At 40.5% G+C, this 27,941-nt stretch overlaps 1 protein-coding gene and 1 long non-coding RNA gene across 2 annotated transcripts; both read left to right on the forward strand.

Annotated features, from left to right (window-relative positions):
• The first annotated feature begins 4,409 nt into the window (after positions 1–4,409).
• Positions 4,410–4,853, forward strand: LOC134934258 (gastrula zinc finger protein XlCGF71.1-like). The gene has a single exon (XM_063929732.1). It carries the CDS (start codon positions 4,410–4,412, stop codon positions 4,851–4,853), a length of 444 nt encoding a protein of 147 aa, XP_063785802.1.
• A 21,479-nt stretch (positions 4,854–26,332) lies between these two features.
• LOC134934817 (uncharacterized) lies at positions 26,333–26,856 on the forward strand. Its single transcript, XR_010179818.1, has 3 exons — positions 26,333–26,395; positions 26,483–26,542; positions 26,754–26,856. It is a non-coding gene; the product is annotated as an uncharacterized LOC134934817 (long non-coding RNA).
• The last annotated feature ends 1,085 nt before the right edge of the window (positions 26,857–27,941 follow it).

Raw genomic sequence — 27,941 nt, forward strand, 5'->3', positions numbered from 1 at the left:
TCTGTGCATCTTATTACGAACCACTTTTATTTAGATTGTGTTTCATGATGGCCTTCTTCGGGGCTTTTAGAGTCAGTGAATTGGTGGAAGCATCAAAAACAGTGATGTCACCTATATTTTGTGAGCATGTGTCACTGGAAAATGGATGCTTATGGTGCAAAGTGCAGCATTCTAAAACTGATCAATTAGGCAAAGGGTGTTGGGTGGCCTTGAGGTTTGTTGAGGATATTGAGATTTGCCCAGTGTCACTGGAATATTTGAGAGCAAGGACTGATATGCCAAGTCCATGGTTGCAGCATATACTGTAGATGGTATGCCGGTTACTCAATTCCAATTTAGATGGGTGATGGAACGTTGTATTTTCATGATGGGTTTACCAGTATCGAAATACGGTACCCATTCGTTCCGTATACGTGTGGCGACAATAGCGGCCACTGAAGGCTGTTCGAGCGGGCAAATTAGAGCTCTTGGTAGGTGGAAGTCTGATGTATTTTGGAAATATATCAGGTTTTGAACTGCAGTAAAAAAAAATCAGACTTGAGGTTTCAGCCACTCGCCATAATTGGGGGTCTTGAGGAATTTTTTATCCTGTCAGGTGCTTTAAGCCATGGGGTTTACACCTGCTTGACAGGTCTGTTTTTCGCCTCTCATGAAGTCTGATTCTTCATATCCCCCCCACCACCACCACAACCCTACCTTTCAAATATGTCATCTTAGAGTCCAAATTAAAAATAGTTTAATGATTAAAAATACCAATTTAGAAAAGTAATAATGGGGATAGTTGGGGGTTCTTGGTCTTGAAATTAAGGTTGCTTTTAGATTATTTCTTTGAATTTTTGTAGTATGAAGGTTGTGTGAATATTGTTTTTATATTTTCAGATTGGCATTTGGTTGAGTGTCCGATATGGATTTTGGGGCACTCTTATGTCTTTCATTGTGAAAGGTCTGGATTGGAGTGCCTTCAGTCCCCTGAAGCGGAGCTGATCAGGTGGATCTGTGTGAGGAGCCTACATTGGGAGCAAGTCAAGCCCCTATTTTGGTAGCAGATGCAGAAGTCGGGATGCCTATTGAGAGTGGTGTTCCATGCCGGGGGTAACGACTTGACCAGTAGGTTGGATCTTGACCTTTGGAAAACCATGGTTAGGGACCTAGTTAGCCTACAAAACAAGTTACCCTTCCTAAGCGTGTGATGGTCTGACATCATTCCATGGTTAGTGTGGAGAGGTGCGGAGAGACCGGCTGCCAAAGAGTTGGTCCAGCACCGGAACAATTCTGTGGTGGGCTGGGCTGTGAGTGAGTAATTAGGGGTTTGTGATCCTGCATCCCTCCATTTCGGTTTCTACCCCTCAGGTCTACATGGCCGATGGTTTCCATTAAAATTTGAGGGTTATGGAATTTTTTCTGGAGGACCTTTTGTCCTCCTTCTATAGTTCTAAAGTTGGGAATTTTATTAGTTAGGTAGAAGGATATTTTAGGAGAAGGTGTAAGCGGAGTGTTTTAAGGTTTAAGGTATGGTGGAGGGGTTTCGTTGAAACTGTGGCAGGTTGGGATGGGCTGAAATTGTGAATGTAGTTGAAAAAGGGTTTATAGGTGCTCAGGAGATGAGAAGGTGGTGGAGTTTGATACATTATGGGGCCTGAGTACCAACGTACCAGGTGGGCTTCGGTCTCCGGTGGAGTGGGTAGACACCTGATCACCTTTTGGTTTGGAGTTGGGGAATACCTTGAGTGGAGAGTTGGCCACGGTATCCCCAGTAAAGATTAATCAACACAAGGGGTGGCAAATGGCCCCATGTTGCCTATTATGATGCGATGGAGGCTGGGCTGAAATTGGGCCCTTGCCTCTTCTTGTGGTTTGAAACTTAGATGTTGTTTGGGTCAGCCACAATAAAAAGGGTTAACATTTAGAATAAATGGGAACTTGATTTGCTACCATACCATTTGTTTAATAATAAAGCTGACATTTTTATTTGGCAAAATTATTCCTGTTGTCGGTAGCAGTTATTTCCTTAGCATATGCCTTGAGTACAATTTAAAGTATTCCAGTATTATCAGCAGAGACACTGAACAGCAGTTGAAATAAAAATATTACATTTGGAACTGATCTGAAATCCACATCATGTGTCCCAAGCATATCTACTCTTATCTCCTACACTAGTGATAACTTTGTTGCAATACTCCCATGACCAGATGTAGGACTCTTTTAAACAGTTGATGGTGAGATGTTTCTGCTGCTTGAACTCAGTTTAGTATTTTTTGGCTGCATTTCTACGATGTTATTATTAGGAGATGTCTGAGGGTGGTGCTTGGTGTTTGCTGCTGCACTTAATGTAACTTTCATTTTTTTTTACATTTCCTGGACTGTCCGACCTTTATTTCCTAACAACACTGTATCTTATCTGTGCTAACATGAGATGTTATTGACATGTTACGGGCTTCTACATCTAGAAAAGTTGGTTTTACACCAATTTAAGACCCAACATATACTTTCATTAGACAACTTATTTTGTATTAGTCAATAATGAGTAAAAAATACTCATAGTGGTTCCATATTTTACACCTCTAATTTTTTTCAGATTGTAAATGAAAACTACTTTTCTTTTAATTCTCTATTCTTTTAATAAAAAGAAATTCATACATAGGCATTAACTTTACTTCATAAATGTCTAAGCAATGTGTCTCATATTAAGCATTTAAATCACGCTGTCTTTAAGATCATGAGACAAAAAATGATTGAGTATTGTACAAGCTTCTAAATGGTGCTCACAATAGGTGACTCCTAAACAAAAGGTCCCTTTGGTGACATAACAGAGGCCAGAGGCTGCTGTGATCTAATGAGAATGCAAGGTGTTACCCCTGCCAGGGTGTAATTAGCATCATCCATTGTAGTAAGTGACCATAGGGATATTTACACCTCATTTACAAGACAAGGAGCTGGGCACGAGAAGCTGATGTGCTGAATGACTATATACTAATGTTATGAGACCCTAATTTACATGTCACCTCTCAGTGTAAGAATTCCTTCTGGCCATCCTGGGAACTACTGGGGAGAGATGGGGGAGGAGTGACTATAAATAGGCTGTATCAGGCCACTGATAGCTGCTAGAGGAGCTGCTGGATGAGTTACTGGTTGGAGAGCTGGATGGAGGGAGCAGTAAGAGACAGAGGAAGAATCTCCAGAGTAAGTAAAATATATTATACATAAGAATATATTTATACATGATCAAACATTTGTAGATATTGCATTGTTATCTATAGTTAAAAAGTTTGACCTTAAATAGTTAAAAAGTATAACCATGTAATTATATGTAAAAGGATATATTACTGTTATCTTTATATTCTGTATTTTGTTTTCTCTATTAATTTATGCCCCTTTTTGCCATATGACCTGAGATTTTGCCTTGTCATAACCGGGATTTTCAACACAGGCCCAACCCAGGTTTTTGCTCACAGACACCGTTTAACACTACAATAAAGACACAGGAAATTCCTGGATCGACCCCTTTCAGACATAAGTCGAGTTTTTCAGTAATTTGTTCAGCTTTCCACATATAGTCATTTAAAGGAGACACTTTACTGGTTCTTCCTCTGCTTTTCTGTGTCTGGCTTGCTGTTTACATGTGTAGTACCTTACATATTACACTGTGCAGCAGGTTAGTATATATAAAGGAGTATCTAGGTGACAGCTCCATCATAGTATCTTACATATTACTCTGTACAGCAGGTTAGTATATATAAAGGGGTCTATAATGGTAGCTGTGCTAAAGATGCTCTCATATTATTCTTTATATCAGGTCAGTATTTATAATGTAGTATCTATGTGGCATCTCCACCACAGACTCCTCCACATTACTCTGTGTGTCATCTGACATCTGGAAATGAGGATATAGCAATTTGCCAAAATACACAAATATAAAAACAAAGGTAAATGACTGGAACATGGGCCTATTCAGTATGGATCATTTCTGATATGTGTTCGCATAGCTGAAGGCCATTTTTACATACTGGGCATCCTTGCCCTGTGCTAGGCAGCCCCCAGCATGTGATCACAAGCAGTTGCAGTTTTGCTAATTTAGCATATCTGCAACTGAAGCTGAATCGGGTCGCATGTTTGTTAGTCTATATAAATATATATCATGTTCCAAATACAAAAGAAAACCTATAACTGTAAAAGTAGAATTACCCCTGTAACCTTTATTCTTTTTAATATAAACTTTTTTCTTATAGGACAAATGTGCACGATTTCCACTGAGAATATTAGAATACATTGTGGAAAGTGAGATTGTTCGCTGATCAAGCCAAGCAAAGACGTAATTTCTTCTTAAACCTTTGGAGAATTAACAAAAGCGATTTTCACTTTCTGATAAGCAGAAACTTTCTGTAGCTAATTTGTTTATCATCTAATAGATGATGAGTCTCACAGGAGAGAAACCACATCAGTGCTCTGAGTGTGACAAAAACTTTACACATAAATCACATCTTCTCACACATCAGAGGAGTCACACAGGAGAGAAACCATTTACATGTTCAGAATGCAGCAAGTGTTTTTCCCGAAAGTCAAATCTTGTTGTACATCAGAGGATTCACACAGGAGAGAAACCATTTTCATGTTCTGAATGCAACAAATGTTTTACTGAGAAAAGAGACCTTATAATCCATCAGAGGAGTCACACAGGAGAGAAACCATTTACATGTTCAGAATGCAGCAAGTGTTTTTCCCGAAAGTCAAATCTTGTTGTACATCAGAGGATTCACACAGGAGAGAAACTATTTTCATGTTCTGAATGCAACAAATGTTTTACTGAGAGACCATCAGAGGAGTCACACAGGAGAGAGACCATTTACATGTTCTGAATGCGACAAATGTTTTTTATGTAAATCAAATCTTGTTAGACATCAGATTAGAAAGCATATAAATGTTCTGAGGACCTAATTCATATTTGTACATACACCCTATGGTTTATAGACAAATCTGATGTTTGGAGGTCTGCACAGGCACAAGACCTGTTCTGTGCATGTGCAGATTGGGTCTTGTATATAGCTCACAGCCCCCTGGCACCACAGCGGGATGACATATTGTGGTATTTGGGGGTGGAGCTGGTGGCAGCAACTGGCACTCTTTTAAAACAGGGGTGGTCAGGGTCTACTTCTTTGGATGTAGACTTCATGGACCCCGGTTTCCGATTCCTATGTACAGTCTAAGGAAGCTTCAGTTTATGCAGACTGACCATGGTGTACAAACATTGTGAGTCTTAACTGCAATGGTCATGATAGTGATTGAAGGCTGAATCCTCAGACACAGCACTTGGATCTTGCAGATGCATGCAGGAGGTGTCTATCTCTTACAGTTGCCTCCTGCTGTGTTTGCATTATATTTGTACAGAATTACACATCCACTTCCCTGCGGCTGTGTAACTCCTTACACATCTGAATCAGCCACTGAATGCAGCAAGTGTTTTACTAGAAATATAACGTGTATTAATCACATGAGTAGTAACTATGAGGGCCTGAATGTAGCCTGTGTTTCATAAGTAAGTTACCTTGTATCACTCCAATATGGTTACAAGTAAGGAAATGTTATTTTTTAGAATGTGAGAAGTGTTTTATATAAATCAGTCTTGTTACAGACCGGGGGAGAAGAAAATCTGTAGCTGATCATCTGTACCAGTGTAATGTAATAAACAATGTGTATGAAGAAACTCCCTAAAATATCGTGAAGCTATTATTTATTTGTGAACATAAATTTCACTATCATGGTTTAAGGGGCTCTACTACTGACACCTAATACACTGGTATACAACACAGCAGTTACCTTGGTGTAGTGCATTTAACAATATTTTTTCATTTTCATAAAAGGAAATTCATCCATGTTAAATGAAATCAGTAAACTATTAGGACACTAGCTGTTCTATCCGTTCTTCACATGGGAGTTTCTGATTTTCGCAGTTGTAATTTAAATTAGTGTAAAACATTTGGTAAATGTAAATTTGAGAAGTCTTTATTGAAGTAAATATGAATCCATGCTTCTTGGCGTTAAACGAAGAGCTCACGTAGCAGATACGGTTAAAAGTGACAGGAATATTTGTGTAGTTTATTAATTTCTACACACTGGAGGTACAATCCAAATTTTGATCCAATCGTCTGTTTGGGCATTATGGTTTATGCAACAAAAGACACACATCGGTAATGACATCATTATTTCAACTCCCTTTTCATCCCCTTAGGGGAGATTTATTAAAAATCAAATTACATAGTTTTCCTATTTCCCACCTGAGAAATACCTACGTTAAATTTAATCTCCCTTACATATTGGGAAATGAGTGAATTAGTGATGAGTCAGTGAGTGAGGGAAGGCTTTTGCTTTTCGAAATATATATCAGGCAAAAAAGTATTTGGACAGCCACTGATTGTGTAAGTTGACCAACTTAAAAAGATTAGAGAGGTCTGTAATTTCCATCATAGGTACACTTCAACTGTGAGAGACAGAATCTGAAAACAAAAAACAGGAAATCACATTGTATGATTTTTAAACAATTTATTTGTATAATCTTGGACAATCAATAAGTTTAACTCAATACTTCGTAATATAACCTCGGTTGGCTATTACAGAGATCAAACGTTTCCTGTAGTTCTTGACCAGGTTTGCACACACTGTAGCAGGTATTTTGTCCCACTCTTCCATGAAGATCTTCTCTAGATCTGTCATGTTTTGTGGCTGTTGCCTTGAAACATGGACTTTCAACTCCCTCCACAGAATTTCTATTGGGTTGAGGTCTGGAGACTGGCTAGGCCACTCCAGGACCTTGATATGCTTCTTATGGAGCCACTCCTTAGTTGCCCGGGCGGTGTGTTTGGGGTCATTGTCATGCTGGAAAACCCAGCCACGTTTCATCTTCAATGCTCTTACTGAGGGAAGGAGGTTTTTGCCCAAGCTCTCACGATACATGGCCCCATTCATCCTCTCCTTAATACGGATCAGTCATCCTGTCCCCTTTACAGAAAATCAGTCCAAAAGCATGATGTTTCCACCCCCATACTTCACAGTGGGTATGGTGTTCTTGGGATGCCATTCATCATTCTTCTCCCTCCAAAAAGGCGAGTGGAGTTTATACCAAAAAGTTTGATTTTGCTCTCATCTGACCACATTTCATTCTCCCAATCCTCCTCTGGATCATCCATAGGGTCACTGAAAAACATTATGCTGGCCTGGACATATGCTGGCTTAAGCAGGGGGAACTTTCGGGCACTGCAGGATTTCAATCCATGACGACATAGTGTGTTACTAATGGTAACCTTTGTGACTGTGCTCCCAGCTCTCTTGAGGTCATTGACCAGGTCCCCCCGTGTAGTTCTAGGCTGATTCCTCACCATTCTCAAGATCATTGATACCCCACGAGGTGAGATCTTGCATGGAGCCAGGTCGAGGTAGATTGTCAGTGTTCTTGTATTTCTTCCATTTGTAGATAATTGTGCCAACAGTTGATCTCTTCTCACCAAGCTGCTTGCCTATTGTTGAGTAGCTCATCCCAGCCTTGTGCAGCTCTACAATTGTGTCCCTGGTGTCCTTAGATAGCTCTCTGGTCTTGGCCATGGTGGAGAAGTAGCTGTCTGACTGTTTCAGGGTGTGGACAGGTGTCTTTTATACAGATAACTAGTTCAAACAGGTAATATTGTGTTAATATCCCGCACTGAACACACAATGATATTATATTATCATAATAACAAATCACGTGTGAAACCAGCTAATCATTATATACCCTAATTTGGGTTTAGGTTCAAAAAAGCTGGAGGTGGTCCTGCAATCATAAGCTAAACATAGTAGAAAAGTGTTTGTTGGAAAGAACCAACAAAAAAAGTAGATTTCTTTTTTTGGAGCACTCTTTTAAGATAATTTATGTAGTAAATTTGATATGATTGTAATAGTGTAAAACATAACCTTTAATATGCTTCCATAAAATAAGTGGGGTAGTTAAGTGGCATTATTTATATGTACACGCCACTCAATAAGTGCATTTACTATATTGCACCCCCTATCAATTGTAAGTATCAATACTCTTTATTAAAACACTTAATTGTAAATGGTGAATTTATTGCTATATAATAGAACCATTTAAAGTAATAACAACAAATTGTTGATAGAATCAAATACTAACGAATTGTAGCAATTAAGTAATAATAAGTGTAACTGGTAATGGAAATCCTTACATATCATAGCATCAGCATATGCTCATAGCCGTTGTAATCTAACTCATGCTAGACTTTCCACTAAATACAATTGTAACACTGAGAGTATGTATCGAAAATTGTTTCATACCCTTAGCTTGTATCCACATGTAACATCTCTTGTAACACTAGACAAACTGCCTTCAGCAAAGCGATATGTGTGATTATATGTAGTAATAAATCCAGGACCATGTGGGAATGAAGATTTTTCAAGAGTGCTGTATTTCTTACAATATATTCATAAGAACATACGTTTAATCTCACATCAATATAGTTCAGCACTGCACCTTCTTATACAGGTGATTTTTCAAATCAAAGCACTTTTGATAACCTACAATTCATTCATGTCATAAAAAAGTGCAGCTGATGTTAAGAGTCTATACATTTCACAATGCTTATGTCTATTCTTGTCACATTCATTCCTGTTGCAATAATTATGGTGTAACACATACAACGCTTGTCACTGATTCAATTTGTAACAATATCAATGTATCACCGCATTTCATACCCTCAGTGTGTATCCAAATGTAATATCTCTATAGCACTGGTGAACTTCCTTTGATGAAAGAGTACATATCATATAAAACATTTCACTTAGTACATTGGCTGCGGGATGACTTTTTTTAGAGCGCATCAGCAGGCTTATATTTGTCTTGATGAGCGGTATGGCCACAGAACTTGATACAAAAAAAATACAAAAGTAGATAGTGTCCAAAAAGAGATGTCTCAGGTCTCACTGTGTGCATTCATTCTAATTCTAATTTGCAGCATTATTCCAGTTGGTGCCTAATCATCAATCCAATATCACTTAAGCACCGTACGTGTAATAATTATGAGCATTATTCTGAAATCCACATAGTACATCTCACTTATTGCACCCGCAAATTTAAGTAATATTCATGGCCTCCTGCCATGTACATATGAATATCTTTAGTTATGCATGGCACAAATTCCTCAGACATTTGCTATATTTATAGAACAGGCTGGAGCCCGACACAGCTTGATAGATACATAAACAGACACATATTCGTTATTTGGGGTACCCCACTTTATAGTGTGATGGCAGATGACCCACAGTAAACGTGATAGATTAATGTCACTGTGTAATAGGCTGCCATCGCACTAGCATTAACCTATTGGTGTATGTAATCTGCACCAATTATGAGATGTAAATGATGGGTGCATAGGTTATAACATCTTAGTTCGCAATGTGTCGGTGCGTGCATAAAGAATAGTACAGTCTGTGACACACTTCCCCTCATCTGCTGCTCATCATTTTCATTGAGAGGATGATGGGAGTGAGGGTAATTGCTGGGCTGATAGAATTATAGATACAGCATCACTTAGTCAGCTTGTATCTGGTGTTAGATTAATCCTGTTACCCATGGCATTGCAGGATCCAAATGCACTAGCAGGAGACAAGTAAATGCTAGAAAGAAAGAGCAAATAAGGCAGTGTGTGTTGTCAGGCCGCAAGTAAGGCTACATGTGTCGGGACCAGGTATCATATAGTTACAAACAATAGGTGTTCACACGTACTATACACGGCTGGATGTCAAAAAGAGAGAGACATGTACGAAGCAGCATATATTACCGGACCGTAGAAGAAATTACATGTGCCGGGTGCAGAAGTCATACAGCTGCCAGTAACAGTTCATTTCATATGCCGTGAGCGGCTTCCTCTTGCAGTGAGGAGCTGGGAGTCTATTGGCTACGATTCACTAACTGAACTGGACGTACGTTTCACCATTTGGCTTGATCACCAGTTGGCCTGACGTGATACAAGCAGTCACCTTATAAAAAGTTCAACTAGCCAATCTGATTCAGGCATTGTCGTATTAGCGCAGGTATAATCACCTGCTATCAGTAATTGGGAAGTCTGGCTCTTCCAGATGCCCAGAGCTTCACATATAAACGGGTATATATATATATATCCTTTGGCTTGAAGTGCATAAATTGATCATTATTTAAAAATAATAAGTAACTGCACAAATAAATCTACAAATTTCCCTTCCTGTGAATTCCTATTGCAAAAGAGGTTTGAGCATGTGTTGTGGGAGTTCCTAATAAGGTGCTGTAATTTTGACCCTTTATTCTCTGATATTATATCCTGTCTGATTACACACAGTACCTACTTGGGTATATGACATCTAGGATCTAACATATCTGACATATTTACCAAGAATATAATTCTTTTGTCCAGTATTGGTTTTTATAAGATGATTGATATTTACTTTTTGTTTAGAATCTTAGTACATCCCCATGTCCTCACAGATATCTAAAGAGTGCAGGTGTCTTATTAGCCCAGTGAAAGAACCTTTTTGTTGAAGCATACATATTGTAAATATACTGATTTATGCATTAGTACTAAAAAAGGGATCTTTAGCCACCATTTTGACAAATTTAGATATCAGAAATTTCCCAGAAATGTAACATCACGTGAAAGACAAGCTATAATGGAGATCAAGTCTTGGGAGGATGTTATTATTAAACCCTCGGACAAAGGGGGCAATACGGTGTTATGGCCGAGGGTGATGTACACAAAAGAAGCTCTGAAACAAATTAACAATCCCCAGTGCTATCAAAGGCTCTTATTGAATCCCACTGCCAACTATAAGGAGATTTACACTGTCCTTAGCACCTTTCTTTTTTACACAGCCCTACAGACTTTTTTAAAGTTATTCAAGGTATGTTTTAGGTCCCAGTACATGCTATAGTCCGGACCTGTGCATATATTCAGTTATTTTCCATCATACCTGATCCATATCAAACATCTCATAGGGCTTGTGTAAGAGACAGTGTCACACATTTTATATGGTCTTTTATACAATTTTATATTTTTTGTATGTTAACTTTGAATAAATACATTTTTTTGCAAGTGGATTGAATCCGGGGTTTTTTGGCAAGTGGAACCTCCAAAAGATTCCTTTATATGTGGACCCAAGCATGCATACACGTGAGTGGGGTACGCCAAATTTGGTAGAAATTATCCTAATATAAAGATACCTTTATATGCACATCAAAATTAATTTGGAAGTAAGTTTCGGTACGCTGTAACATATAGATACCTTGCGTCTGGTGGTGAGACTCTATTCTGCTGAACCTCTCTTGAAAGAAAGAAAAAGCACCAGGGCTCTATTTCTGGACACTTACCCAGAACCTTTTTCCTTTTTTCTCCTATGATCCTTTCGAGGAAATTTGGTATAAGAACTGATTGAATTTTGAAGACATTTCCCGTAAAAGGAACAAGTGATGTATTAAGTATTTTTATATATACCATCTCGTGATATCACATTTTGTCGCCTTTAATATGCCCTTGTTGTATTTGTGAATTTATTTATCTGTTTGGGCAGATAATTAAGTGGGTTGGATTAGGCTGACTATTGTGCCCAAATTCACAATATCTTTTTACTGCTATTGGAAAATGGTTAGACAACTTGCTAGCAAATATATACACAGTTGTTAAGGATGATATGGTCTTAACTCTCGGTCACATAAAGGATTCTGCAGGATACTTGGTGGAAGCTATGAAAGATATTGAGTTATTAGAATCAAAATCCTCAGCTATGGCGATTTCAACTTGCAGAGCACTGTGGATTTGCCAATGGAATGCAGACGCAGAATCAAAAAGGAATATTGAAGCGCTCCCCTACAAGAATGAGGCGCTATTTGGTGACCAGCAGGATGCCATGATTTCAATGACTACCTCAGGAAAATCAGCATTTCTTCCTTGCATCCGATGCAGTCCTTTCAGCCCAACAAACACAAAAAAGCCAAAGGTACCCCCTTCTTTGCAGGAAGAGGGCATGGAAGAGGTAGGAAACCTACAACAGCATCAGGATCGCAGGAGAGGAAGTCATCCGCTGCTCTTCTAAAACCAAAGCATGATGCTGGGGCTCCCCTGCGGGAGTCTGCTCAGGTGGGGGCGTGTCTAAAACTCTTCAGTCAGATCTGGGTACAGTCAAATCTGGAACCTTGGATACTACAAATAGTATCCCAAGGTTACAAGTTAGAGTTTCAAGATCTCCCCCATGCCAATTTTTCAAATCAGCCTTACCAGTTTCTGTTTAAGACAGAAGAAATATAACGGAAGCAATACAGAAATTATGTCAGGATGAGGTGATTACCTTAGTCCCTTGGCTACAACAGAAAAAAGTATTTTATTCAAGCCTGTTTGTGAAGGCTCATTTTAAATCAAAATCATTGAATCTTTTCCTAAAAAGATTCAAATTCAAGATGGAGTCCCTGAGAGTAGTAATCTCAAGCTTGGAGGAGAAGGAATTTATGGTGTCGGTGGATATCAAGGATGCTTACTTGCATGTTCTCATTTACCCTCCACATCAAGCATACCTGAGGTTTGCGTTTCTGGACTGCCATTATCAGTTCCAGACATTCCCATTCAGGCTCTCCACAGCACTGAGAGTATTCACCAAGATGATGGCAGAGATGATGGTTCTCCTTCGCAAGAGTCAACATAATTCCTTACCTGGACAATCTCCTGATAATAGCATGATCCACAGCACAGTTGGATCATAAACTTTCCAAAATCACAGTTTAAACCGATAATGAGATTATCATTTCTGGGAATGATACTGGACACCGAGGTACATAAACTATTTCTACTGGTGGAAAAAGCTCTGGAAATGCAGAAGATGGTCATACAAATTTTGAAACCAACACGTGTGTCGATTCATCAGTGCATACGCCTGCTGGGGAAGATGGTAGCAGCCTACGAGGCTCTACAGTATGGCCTATTCCATGCCAGGGTGTTCCAGTGAGATCTACTGGACAAGTGGTCCGGATCGCATCTACACATGCACCAGAGGATACGCAGTGCTCACCTCCTAGAGGGACGAAGGTTCAGGATTCAAGCCTGGATCCTAGTGACCACAAATGCAAGTCTCTGAGGTTGGGGAGCAGTCATGCAAAGGGAAAGCTTCCAAGGAAGATGGTCAAGTCAATAAACACTTCTTCACATAAACATTCTTGAGTTGAGAGCCGTTTACAAAAGTCTTCTACAAGTGGCATATCTTCTTCAAGATCGTCCCATACAGATCCAGTCAGACAATGTAACAGCAGTGGCTTACATAAACCGTCAGGGCGGAATGAAAAGCAGAGCGGCAGTGGCAGAAGTGACAAAAATACTCCTCTAGGCAGAAAGACATGCAAGATCTCTGTCAGCAATCTTCATTCCGGGAGTGGACAACTGGGAAGCAGACTTCCTCAGCAGACACAATCTCCATCCAGGAGAATGGGGCCTCCGCCAAGAAGTCTTTGCAGAGGTAGCAAGTCGTTGGGGCATTCCTCAAGTAGACATGATGGCATCTCGTCTCAACAAGAAGATTCAGAAATATTGTTCCAGGTCGAGAGACCCACTAGCAATAGCAGTGGATGCACTGGTGACCCAGTGGGAGTTCCAGTCGGTGTATGTGTTCCCTCCACTTCCACTAATACCAAAAATTCTCAAGATCATAAGAAAAGAAAAAGTTTGACCGATCCTCATTGTCCCAGTCTGGCCAAGGAGGGCTTGGTATCCACATCTTCAGGAGTTACTGATAGAAGATCCCCGGCCTCTTCCTCTTCACAAGGACCTGCTTCAGCAGGGGACGTTTGTTTATCAAGACTTACCGCAGCTACGTTTGATGGCTTGTTTGTTGAGCGCCAGATCCTAGCCTGAAAAGGTATTCCCAACAAAGTCATTCCCACCCTTATTCAGGCCAGGAAAAGAGTTATGTCTAGACATTACCATCGTATTTGGAGAAAATGTGTATCTTGGTGGGAACTAAGAATTCTCCAACAGTGGAGTTTCAATTAGGACGTCTTTGCCTATTTCTATAGGCTGGTGTGGATGCAGGCAAGAGATTGGGATCTATCAAGGTTCAAATTTCGGCCTTGTCCATTTTCTTTCAGGAACAGTTGGCTTCCCTTCCTGAGGTTCAAACATTCATCATGGGGGTTCTGCACATCCAACCACCATTTTTGCCTCCTACGACACCATGGGATCTTAACGTAGTGTTGCAGTTCCTTCAATCAGATTCGTTTGAACCTCTGCAAGAGGTTGAGTTAAAGTTTCTCACTTGGAAAGTGGTCATGCTGTTGGCCTTGGCATCCGCCAGGCGGGTGTCTGAGTTAGGGGCCTTGACTCACAAGAGCCCTTATTTGATCTTTCATGAAGATAGCGTCAGCAATTTCTTCCAAAGGTTGTGTCTCCTTTCCATATGAACCAACCTATAATGGTGCCAGTGGCTACTGACACCTCAGCTGTCCTTGGATGTGGTCAAAGCTTTGAAGACTTATGTCACGAGAACAGCTCGTATAAGGAAAACAGAAGTATTGTTTATCCTGTATGATCCCAACAAGATTCTATGTCCTGCTTCTAAGCAGACGATTACACACTGGATCAGATGTACTATTCAGCATGCTCATTCCACAGCAGGATTGCCGATACCGAGTTCGGTAAAGGCCCACTCTATGAGGAAAGTGGGTTCTTACTGGGAGGCTGCCCGGGGTGTTTCGGCTTTACAGATTTGCAGAGCAGCTACTTGGTCAGGGGCAAACACGTTTGCTAAGTTTTACAAATTTGACACCTTGGCTGCTAACGACCTTAAATTTGGCCAGTCAGTTCTGCAGGAACATCCGCACTCTCCTGCCCATACTGGGAGCTTTGGTAAATCCCCATGGTACTAATTGAACCCCAGCATCCTCTAGGATGTTAGCGAGAATAGGATTTTAATATACCTACCGCTAAATCCTTTTCTCGTAGTCCATAGAGGATGCTGGGTGCCCGCCCAGTGCTCCTTTTTCCTGCATTATATTTTTTCTTCTTACACAAGTTATCACGTGTTAAGTTGTTATTTAGCAGTTGCTGTAAAGTTGTTCATGGTCGTTGACATGTTTTGAGTTGTATGCCATGTTGTGCGGCATGGTTGAACGGTGTGAGCTGGTGTGAATCTCGCCACTAGCTTTTAAGTAAATCCTTCTCTCTAAGTTTGTCCATCTCCTCGGGCACAGTTCCTATACTGAGGTCGGGAGGAGGGACATAGAGGGAGGAGCCAGTTCACACTGTAAAAAAAATCTTAAAGTGCCGAAGGCTCCTGCGTACCCATCTATACCCCATGGTACTAAATGGACCCCAGCATCCTCTACGGACTACGAGAAAAGGATTTACTGGTAGGTATATTAAAATCCTATTATTACTCTTGACATAAGGTTATTCTATCTTAAATGGTTCCTTCATTGTAAGTTACATATTTCTCTGTACATCAGTCTAGCACATTAAAATGGATAGCTAGGTGTTAGCTTCTTCATAGTATCTTACATAATACTCTGTGCAGCAGGTTAGTATACATAAAGGAGTATCTAGGTTCCAGCTTCTTTACAGTATTTAATATATTACTCTGTACATACTGTAAGGTTAGAATATATATCCTTATATATGTAGATATGATGCACTCAGGCTGATTTAAAGTCTCATATGAGTCTCATACTCTATTAAATTGCACAAAACGTGAGCTGAGTGACTTTGAGATGATCACATTAACCCCATTCCCATGGTGTGTGCAGAGACAATGGCGGCATCCTGGTGCATCAGCTGACAGTACGTGTGACAGGATCAGTAGAATGTGTCACCCGTCTATGGTCAGTGCAGGAGGGATTGGCATATATTTATATAATGGATGCAGTCTGTGTGGTGCACATCATGCACCCATGTTTAAATACTCATCTCTCCAGAGTCTCACATTGTCACTGCAGCCGCTGCACAAGTCACCTAACAAAATAGTGCATCAGCCATTTACCCAGAGATTTTCACAATAGAATTGTTTTTAGGAAATTGGAACAGGAGCCCTGTTCCCGGAGACCGGCACATGTGCAGTAGACTCTGACACTATGCCAGTATCTACAGTACAGCATAGAGAGGGGGCTGCATGGAGTCTCCTCTCCTAAACAGCCCCTGGCAGGAGGGGATTAATGTATAATCTGCATACTCTCTGGTCAGAGTATGGGGATAATACAATTCCTATGGAAACATTAATAGACTGTATTATATGAAGTATCAGTATCTGCTGCAGGGTGATAGAAGTCTCCATGCTGCACATATGACTCAAATAGGGACACAACTATGTGGCAACACATACAAATATAAATACAATGGTAAATGACTGGGTCAGATTTGTTAGTGCATATAAGTATACATTGTGTTCCACATATAAAGTCACACTGTTACTGTAATAGCAGAATTACCCCATAATAACCTTTATTATTTTAAATATAAACTCTTTTATTGGGTGTAGTATGGTATGCCAGTGGCCGGGCTCCCGGCAACCAGAATACCGGCACCGGAAGCCCGACCACCGGCATACCGACAGCGTGGCGAGTGCAAATGAGCCCCTTTCAGGCTCGCTGTGCTCGCCACGCTGCGGGCACGGTGGTGCGCTGTGCGCACCATGCTATTTATTCTCTCTACAGGGGGGCCATGGACCCCCACGAGGGAGAAAAAGTGTCGGTATGCCGGCTGTCGGGATTCCGGCGTCGGTATACTGTGTGCCGGGATCCCGACAGCCGGCAAACTGAAGACCACCCCTTTAATTGCAGGACAAATAAGTAACAGGAATTTCACTAAGACAGTGAGTAAAGGGACATTGTTCTCCGATCAAGCCAATTACAGACTTCATTTCTCCTTATACCTCTGGAGGATTCACACAAGCTATTCTCATTTTCTGGGTAAGAGAAAACTTCTACAGCTTATCTGTTTCTCATCTAATACATGATGAGTCTCACAGGAGAGAAACCACATCTGTGCTCTGAGTGTAACAAAAGCTTTACATATAAATCACATCTTCACACGCATCAGTGGATTCACACAGGAGAGAGACCATTTATATGTTCTGAATGCAGCAAATATTTTTCCCAAAAGTCAAATCTTGTTTGTCATCAGAGGATTCACACAGGAGTAAAACCACTTAATTGCTCTGTATGTAGCAAGTGTTTTACCAACAAGCATGACCTTTTTAGTCACTGGAGTATTTACACAGGAGAGAAACCATTTCAATGCATTGAATGCAGCAAGTGTTTTACCGAGAAGCAACATCTTGTAAGACACTGGAGGATTCATACAGGAGAGAAACCATTTACTTACTTGAAAGACAACACTTACTAATCACATGAGGAGTCAAACTGATGACATGAATGTATCTTGTGTTTCTTAAGTAAGTTAATATGTATTATTTAAATATGTTTACAAGGGAGGACATTTTTATTTTCTGAATGTAACAAGTGTTTTATATAAATTAACCTTGCAAAGTACTGGAGAGGAGAAACACCAATGGTTGATCCTCTGTACCAGTGTAATATATTACAAAATGTGTAAGGTGAAAACCCCTCAAAATTGCTAGAATTGTTATTTATTTGTAAATATACTTTTATACTGTCCGTGAAATATTAGGGGCGGGATGTACTAAAGGAAAAATGCTGCCTAAACCCTGTTTTCGGACTTTTGCCACATTTTCCATATGTACTAATCACTGGACCCTGGGGCTCAGTGAGGAGAGTAATGGCAGTTTTTGCTGGCTTTACCCTATAGAAGCCTATTGGCTTCTTTTCTCATCTTTCAGAGATGAATCCGATATGTATCCCTCCCAGAATTACCTATAGAAGCCTAGGTGCTTCTTCTGCTTTCATAGCACACCCTGAGGCTGCTGTGTCCCTCTGTATATCTGCAGATGGACTTCCAGGGCTAAAACCTGAAAGTTCCAGCTTCGCAGGGGGCAGGTCTGTTTAGAAGAGCTGTCCTTTGCAAAACTATTTGCAAATGTTAGTACGTAGGCATTGTTTAGTGGAATGTTCTGTCCATGATTAGTACTTCGCACCCTAGAACAGAAATATATGATAAAGTGATAAAAATAACAATAGGGCACATTATTTAAGCCTATGCTCTTTTTTAATTTTGGAGCTGTTTATTCTTCTACTATTTTATGTTTAACTTTACCTTTTTCTTTATATTTGCTTTAAATGTACTTAAAAGTCAATAAAACAGAGATTTAAAAAAAATACATATTAGTTGGGCTTTGTCAAGTGTCAAGTGTCCTAAATTATTTGGCTTGGATATATAAAGAAAGACTATAGGGACTTAGGAAGGAAACTGAAGGCAAGGACATCTAAGGTAATATTCTCGGAATTATTACCCGTGCCACGCGCTAGTCCAGGGAGGCAGAGGGAGATTAGGGAGGTAAATGTGTGGTTTAGGGATTGGTGCAGGAAAGAGGGGTTTGTGTTCCTGGAACACTGGGCGGACTTCTCAGTGAGGCGCCATCTCTTTTGTCGTGACAGATTGCACCTGACTGAGGAGGGGGCAGCTGTGCTGGGGGGAAGGATGGTTAGAAGGTTGGAGGAGATTTTAAACTAGGAGCCTGGGGGGAGGGTTTAGCTAAAAACTACGGGTCATGCAGTGAGAATAGTGGGGATGACGGTAGTAAACGAAATGGGTGAGAAGTTTGGGGGAGGGTAAGAGCAGGCGGTTACTAACATGGGTACTAAAAGAAATTTTACCAAAGCACTAACCAATGACGATTACAGGTCATCATTGCTACATAAGGTGAAAGATGTCCCTAACGCAAGGGAAAATACTTATCTTAGTTGTATGTATGTAAACGCCAGAAGCATTACTGGTAAAAAGGGTGAACTAGAAATACTTGCAGCAAGCAAACAGTATGATATTATAGGCATTACTGAAACTTGGTGGGATGAATATCATGATTGGACAGTCAATCTAGAGGGCTATACACTGTTTAGGAGAGACAGACTAAATAAAAAGGGTGGAGGGGTGTGTCTTTACGTAAAGCCGTTTTTAAAACCTGATATACGGGAAGATATTCAGGAATGGACTGTAGACACTGTCGAGACATTATGGGTAGAAATTGCATGCGGGGAAAAAGGAATAAAAAAGTTAGTGTTGGGTGTATGCTATAGGCCGCCTGGTATCAACGCATCTGATGAAGAATTGTTACTAAAGCAAATTGAAAGAGCAGCAGAAGTAGGAGACATAGTAGTGATGGGAGATTTTAACTATCCAGAGATAAACTGGAAAAACGATGCATGTGATACTGCTAGGGGCAATATGTTTTTAAACACACTAAATGATAACTACTTAGTCCAACTAATTGAGGAACCAACTAGGTACAATGCAATCTTAGACCTAATATTAACAAACAATGGGGATTTGGTATCAGGTATTATAGTAGGGGAACCCATAGGAAACAGCGACCACAACATGGTCACATTCAATATCAGTTTCCATAAACAGCCCTATACTGGTTCAAGTAGGACTCTAAACTTTAGCAAAGCAAATTTTGAAAAGATGAGGGTATTTTCCAGGGATATTGAATGGGAAGGTTTGTTTTTAGGAAAAAATACTACGGAGAAATGGGAGGTACTAAAATACCTGCTAGCTAAAAATACACTCAAATTTATTCCTATCAGCAGCAAAAAAAGGAATAAAAATCATAAACCGATGTGGCTTAACAAAAAGATTAAGGAATTTATGGGCAAGAAAAGGCGAGCATTTAAAAATTACAAATCTGACGGGGAAGCAGTCATTTCAGCACTATAAGGAATGTAAAAAAATTTGCAAAAAGGAAATAAGAGTGGCTAAAGTAGAAACTGAAAAACTAGTAGCAAAGGAAAGCAAAGTGAATCCCAAAAAATCTTTAAATACATTAATAGCAAGAGATTAAAGAAGGAGAGTATAGGCCCTTTAAAAGACAAGTTGGGAGTCTTAAGCAAAAATGATAATGACATAGCGGACACACTAAATGAGTTTTTTTCAACAGTATTCACTAGAGAGGACCCAATTCAGGGACTGACACACAATCTCAATAATGAGAATATCCCACTGATAGGTACTTATTTAAGCGAGGAAGTAGTCTGTGACCGATTAAAACATTTAAAGATTAATAAATAACCAGGGCCCCATGGTATTCACCCAAGGGTTCTTCCACCTCACCAATCCTATGATTGCACCATTGACCTCATTCCTGGTGCTACTTTGCCTAAAGGGAGATTCTATGCACTGTCTGGCCCAGAGACTAAGGCCATGGATGACTATGTGCAGGAAAGTTTAAAAAAGGGGTTTATTAAGCCCTCGAAATCCCACTTGAGTGCAGGGTTTTTTTTGTTTTTTTTTAAAAGACAGGTCTCTTAGGCCGTGCATAGACTGAATAAGATTTCAGTAAAGAACACTTATCCATTACCTTTAATATCTGTGTTGTTCGACCAACTCCGCAACGCGGTAATTTTTTCTAAAATTGATCTCAGAGGAGCGTACAACTTCATATGGATAAGATCTGTGGATGAGTGGAAGATGGCTTTTAGTACTCAGTCCGGACACTATGAGTACCTCGTTATGCCGTTCGGCCTAATGCTCCTGCAGTGTTTCAGGATCTCATAAATGATGTCCTCCGCAAATTTTTTGGGGAAATTCGTGGTTGTCTATTTGGATGATATCCTAATTTGTTCTGAGACTCCGGAACAGCATTATCTCCATGTTCGGCAAGTACTTTCGAAATTGAGGGAGAATCACTTGTATGCCAAGTTGGAGAAGTGTGATTTTCATATTACAGAAGTGTCCTTTTTAGGATATATTATTTCTCCAGAGGGGTTTTTTATGGAACCTAAAAAACTCCAGACAGTCCTGAATTGGGCCCAACCCACTAATTTAAAGGCAATTCAGAGGTTTTTGGGTTTTGCCAATTACTATAGACGTTTTATTCATGCTTTTTCTGAGTTGGTTGCACCTATTGTGGCATTGACTAAAAAGGGCGCAGATCCTTCTAAGTGGTCGCCTCAAGCAGAGCATGCCTTCCATGCTCTGAAACAGGCCTTTGTCTCGGCTCCCGTCCTTAGACACCCCAACCCCAATTTTCCTTTTATCATTGAGGTGGACACCTCTGAGGTTGGAGTGGGAGCTATTTTATCTCAAGAAGACCCTGAGTCTCTGGTGTTACATCCTTGTGCCTTCATGTCCAATAAATTCTCCTCTGCAGAGACCAACTATGATGTTGGTAAAAGAGAATTGTTAGCGGTCAAGTGGGCGTTTGAGGAGTGGAGGCACTGGCTTGAGGGAGCAAAGCATACCATCACTGTATTTACGGACCACAAGAATTTACAGTACATTGAGTCTGCTAAACAGCTTCATTCCCTGTAGGCTCGCTGTGTGCTCTTCTTTACCCGGTTCAAGTTTATCATCACTTACAGGCCCGGTTCTAAAAACGCCAAGGCCGATGCCCTGTCACGCTGTTTTCTTCCTGTTCACAATAACCATTCTCCTGCTACTCCCATTATCCCAGCATCCTCTATCCAGACTGGCCTCACACAGGATTTATACACACAATTAGTTCAGCTTCAGCAGCAGGCCCCCAGTAACACTCCAGCTGGCCGCCTCTTTGTCCCAGAATTCTTGAGAGGCAGTGTCCTTGCCGAGTTTCACGATAACAAGGTTGCGGGCTATCCTGATGTTGCTAAATCGTTGGAGTTACTCTCTTGCTCGGTGTGGTGGCCTAATCTGTCTAAGGATGTTAAGGAGTTTGTTCTCTCCTGTCAGGATTGTGCTATGCACAAGGTGTCCTGGTCTCTGCCCGTTGGGCAGCTCATGCCTTTGGCTATTCTAGTTAGGCCATGGTCACACATTTCCATGGATTTTGTTGTGCATCTTCCACTCTCTTCTGGTTTTCAGGTGATCTGTGTGGTCATAGATCATTTTATCAAGATGGCCTATTTCATTGCTTTACCCCTATTGCCCTCCACTCAGGTTTTAGCAGTCCTGTTACTCCGCAATGTTTTCAGGCTCCATGGATTGCCCATGGATATTGTCTCGGACTAAGGGCCGCAGTTTGTTGCCCGTTTCTGGAAGCTTTTTTGTGCCTCATTAAATATTAAACTTAGTTTAACATTGGGATACCATCCACAGTTCCAACGGGCAGACGGAGCATGTTAACCAATCGCTGAAGCAGTATCTGCATCTGTATTTTGCCAAATTTCAGAACGATTGGTCAGATTATCTTCCCCTGGCTGAGTTTGCTTACAATAACGCTTGTCATTCATTCACCAAGGTGTCTCCATTCTTTTTAGTCTTTGGTTTTCATCCTAGAGCTAGTTCCTTGTCTCCTAATAGTCCATCTTCTTCCTTGGCCTTAACTTCCCGCCTCAGAGTTATTTGGAAGAAAGTAAACCTTGCTCTGAAGAAAGCTGCCTTCCGTGAGAATATTTTTAAGGACAGGTTCCGACGTCCATGCACCTTTAAGGTAGGAGACAAGGTGTGGTTGTCAACCCGTAACATCAAACTCCAACAACCTTCGGCTAAATTGGGGCCCAGATTCATTGGGCCATTCCTTATAATCAAAAAGGTCAATCTGGTTGCTTTTCGGCTGCAGTTGCAGAAATCACTTAAAATTTCCTACACCTTCCACTGTTCCCTGCTCAAGCTATATGTCCTTCCAAGGAAATTTCCTTGGAAAATTATCCGGGGTAGGCCTCCTGTGGATGTTCAGGGCCAACAGGAATTCCTGGAAGAAAAGGTGTTGGGCTCTAAATTTTCCCTTGGTCTGCTGTATTTTCTGGTCCATTGGAAAGTGTATGGCCCAGAAGAGAGATCTTGGGTTTGGGACAAGGATTTGCATGCCCCTAAGCTGAAAAAAGCTTTCTTTCGAGAATTTCCTTATAAACCCGTGTTTAGGGGTTCCTTAACCCATCCTCAAGGGGGGGTACTGTCAGCGGCGGCGGGTGTAAGACACGCTGGCTCCTGCCCGTTGCCAAGCAATGAGGCCGGCGCATCACTTCCTCCATTGAGCGTCCGTCTCCAGCCAGTTGCCTAGCAACCGGGGACACTCGGCGGCCACCCCACACTCCAGTCCCGGCTTTTACCAGCAGCCGGGACACTGCATAGCTGGACAATTAGGTCTGGGGGGCTGGTCTGATGGCTCTCCCATTATAGGTCAGCAGGACTTTTTTATGTGAGCCAGGAATAGGCAGCCTCACCGGTGATAGCTTCCTGTGGAGCTGCTTGCTGCCCCTGGAGAATTCCTATCCAGCCTTCCAGTCCTGCGATCCTGTATCTGCAGCCTTGGGGTTCCTGTTCAATCTGCGTGCACCTTTACCAGTGTCGTGAGTAGCGTCTCTGCCGCATTTTACGGCCGTAGCCATATTATTTCTTACTTTCTTGCTTTTGTGTTTTCTGCGGAGGTTTCCGCCATTGCTGTCCTTCCTGAGATACAACGGTGTTGTGTTTGGCGTTTGGGCAACGTTGCTTTTGTTATAGTTTTACTTGGCGGCCGCACCGCACATAAATTTTGTTATTGTTTTCAGAAGTTTCCCCTTTTCTTTTGTGTGTCAGTTTTTAGTTAGGTTTCCCCTTGTTGTCTCTGTCTCAGTTAACACCTTGTCACCTACTAAGACCGGGGGGTCATTGGAGTCGGGCAGACCTAATTCGCCCATCAAACGCGGCTGTCGTGGGCCCAAGAAACCATAGCCTCACAGGTGTTGACCGACCACTTGGGGGAGACAATGGAGTCAGGGTTTCCTTAAGGGTTGCTGCTTAACTCAGCTCAAACTGCAGCATCACGTTCCTGTACTCTGAGCTCATCTATTGCCACCCTGTCTCTTGGGTTCCGAGTACAGAGAACGTAATAGTAATATGTATGTGCTTGTCTCTTACCTAAGCCATGAGTTATATAGATATCTGCATTTTGTAGCTGTTGCTCCTTGAAATGTATTAGGACGTGTTTCACATTATCTTACTTTTCACTGTGTATTATTTCCTATGCTTAAATCATATACCTATGTTTGTAGAATTGTATACAGTGCTTATGCTTCAATAAATAAATAAATATATATTGATACATTACATTGAGGCTTAATTAGAGTCATATACTGAAATGTTCATGTCCAGCTGCATGGCTCATTTATGTCATACTAGCTAACAAAAGTATATACAATGTACTCTTTCAGTGTGCCCTGTACTTTACCCTCTTATTGATCTTATTCATGGTGGATACATATGGTCTACCCTAACTTATTTGATATATGTTATCTCTTTGACTTTATGCGCTGAATATATGTGAAAAACTAATACAATGTTTAAACAAACATATCCTCTGCCTGTCATGTGGCGAACACCATTGGAGGCTGTTACATCATAGCGCTGCCATGTGTTTGCTGCTGCACTTGCTAAAACTTTCACATTTTAAATTTCACAGATTGTATGATCTTTAATTTTAAAATAAAATGAATTGTCATTTATCTGTGCTAACTTGTACTGTTCTTCACATATTATGAACTTCTAAGTCAAGATAAATTGGTGTTACATCAATGTAAGACTCACCATATCTTAAACTGGCATTAGGCAAAATAAAAAAAAATATATTTAACTCTTTATGGCTCAATTTTTTTACAGATGTATATTTTACTCAAGTTGCAAAAGGAAACTACTTGTTTAGGGTGCATTAAAAAAAATCTGGTTTCATTAAAATATTTCCTTTAAAAATAAATTAAAACACAGACATAAACTTCAATATTTATATTATTAATATTATGGGGCCTGTTTATCATAATATTTGCAGCATATACCCTGAAAACACCCATTTACGGGGGCACCTGCAGGTTTTTAGGATCTCCCAAATGTATCCGTACATCTCTTACAGCAGCCGTAGTTTCCATAGGTTTCTATGGGGCTGCAAAGCTTTTAGATGTACCAAGCTTTGGAATGCAAGTATTACGGATTTTGGTCCATCAGCTAAATCCATAGGATTATAGCATTAGCCGTTGTAGCCTATGGGCTATATTCCACAGAAATTACAGAGAGATTTACTCCAGAACTCTTCATGGTAAAGTCTGCCACATATGCATGGTCAGTGGGCTGTAATTGTGCAGAACAGATCCAGTTCTCAAAGGAGAAGTAAAATTATCACTTTTGTGATTGATTGATTGATTGATTGATTGATTGATTGATTGATTGATTAACTTCTTACTCATCGCAGTGATGAGCTCCTGTTTAAGAACCTGTCTCTGCATGTGATGTAGAACATTTGTGCGATCATTAATGTTTATTGCCATGAATAGCAGTGCTATGAAATTTTGCAGATAAGCTTTAGTACTCATAATATGCCTCAAAGCAATGATACAAGAATGATCAAAGAAAAAAAATGTATTTTATGGCTGTACAAACATTAGCCTGGTATATATATATATATATATATTTGAATCCAATGATCGCACCACCCCCTGTACCCTTGACCACCTATTATCACTAAAACTTTTTTGCTATAATATTATACTAATGTAGTATTCAATATGTTCTATTGACTAGATGTATGTCGGTTTAGATGTATTGGGTGAGTGTGGTCATTGGATCTGGGGCCCTCTTATTATCCTATTTTCTTATTGACATATACGTGACGTTTCTGGTGATTGACAGCCTCCACATGGGCTAGCCCAGTATAGTGTATGATGTCACTTCCGGCTAAGCGGATAGTAGTTGTGATCCCCACGTTCTCTCAAGTTATGTGCGGACTGGAACTTCTAACCCGGGTGGATGTTCGCCATTTGTGAGCACCCCTCATCTAGTTACACATTTTTTCTATGAGTATGTAGTCCGTTGGTGAGCCGAGCAATGGCTTCTCCTTCGAGTGGAACGCAGGGACTTCCCGCCGGTGGAACGCAGAGTAGCGGTACTTCCGCTGAGTGGAACGCAGGGACTTCCTGCCGGTGGAACGCAAAAGACGCGTCTCCGGCTTTTGCCACGTTAAACTACAAAATTTTCCCATATTTAAGTCGCTTATCCTAGCGATACATCATTACCCTGTCTTGTAGGCTTTGTAGCATTTACTCAGTGGGTCTGGTTGTGATCTCTGAGCAGCAATCTTTTGAAGTGTGGTTTAGTCTATGTTAATTTTTCTAATTGGCACTTCCTGTGGTTGATCCTTAAATAGCTGTCAGCTGAGGCTGAACTACATGCAGCTCTCATTTGGCTCTGGACACTTGAACAGTTAGTATGGTTCTCCTGCAGCTACTCTCTGACATAGGACTATGGTTGGTGATCATTTCTTTTTTGCCTTTTAATTACAGATTTAGTGTTTGAAATATGCTTTGAGCCTTCAGCTGCCATGTGCTGTTCCTATAAATGACTAGGTATGATTTTCAATGGGTGGCCTTAGGTGTTTGCCTTATACCATTTAGTTATTTGTAATTTATCTAATAGGTTATCATTTCTTGCAGCATCTTCACTATGTTGAAAAAGCTATCTAGTACATCAGTGTGATCTGGTATGTTGTCCAGGTAACTACTTGTTGAGAAAGAATATTTACTCAGTGTAAGGTGATATCTAAGGGTGGAGGCGTCTCTAAATCACACATGGATTGAGATATTTTTTAAAGCACGATTTTGCTGTTTGGTGACAGTCCATAGGGCCTGGGAGGCACTGGTGGTGCTGGTGTTGAATAATCTGGGTTCTTATACATATTAATTTTAATTGTTTCTGATTGTATAGGTGTTTTAAGTGCCAATCTTGATAAAGGTCCTCACATGGACCGAAACGTCGATGAAAAACGGCATCAACAGTGAACCTGAATAAAATTATATTGAATTTACAAGTGAATTCAGAGACTGATTTCTGGGCGTGAGTGCACCTTCCACCCAGGTGGTAGTTGCGGTATATTGGTGGCCTCTTTGGTCATTAGGAGCACCCGCCGTCGTTACCATATATTGATGAGAGTGCAGGACTTTCCAAGGATATATATATATATATATATATATATATATCACACTCACCTCCTCCTTGCAAGGACTCAGTGAAGAATCCACCCTCGTTTAACCACTCAACTGGCTTGGTCAGATCACATGCGACCGCGTCAGCCCACTGTGTTCCCCAGTTTTTGACGAGATCCATTCTGCAGATGTGCATTATATAATATTTTAATATTTAAAAAAATACTTTTAAACTATATTAAATAAAATAACAAAAATAGCAAAGTTATGAACGGTTTTGAAGGTAAAAATAGTCACTTAAGTGGTTAAAGTATGAAGATTGCCTTTAATACAGCAAATGCAACATTTCTAAAACAGAAAAACAGCAGCTTCCTGAGAGCTGTTTCAACTGAATGACCTCAGTTTTCCTCAAGGTCTTAGAAAGAAAGGCAAACTGAGGTCATTCAGTTGAAATAGCTGTTGGGCAGCTTCTGTTTATCTGTCTTGGATATGCTGCATATGCTGTATTAAAGGATATCTACATACTTTAAACACGTGAGGGTTCTTCACTGATTTCTTGCCAGGAGAAGGTGATTGTGCTAGGTGCTTTTAAATTGACCCTGCACCACTGTTACACCTGTGAATAAGTGCTGTCTGGTTGCATATGTGCGTGCGTGCGTGCGTGCGTGTGAAATTCCTCTGACTCATAACTAATTCTCTTGCTTCCCGATTTGTTAGGAAGCTGAAATTTAACATATGTATGTATTCTTCAGGTGGTAACTAGGAAAACTACATAATAAGAATTTTAATAAACCTACCCTGAGGAGATGAAAAGGCGGTTGAAATAATGACATCATTACTGATGCGCGGCTTGCATTGCATGAACGATAACGCCTAAATGGACAATCAGATCAAAATTTTGATTGCACCTCAAGTGTGTAGAATTTAATAAACTACAAAAATGGTCCTGTCACTTTTTATCTATGTGAGC

Source organism: Pseudophryne corroboree, chromosome 6 (assembly GCF_028390025.1).
Source record: "Pseudophryne corroboree isolate aPseCor3 chromosome 6, aPseCor3.hap2, whole genome shotgun sequence".
NCBI classification, from domain to species: Eukaryota; Metazoa; Chordata; class Amphibia; order Anura; family Myobatrachidae; genus Pseudophryne; species Pseudophryne corroboree.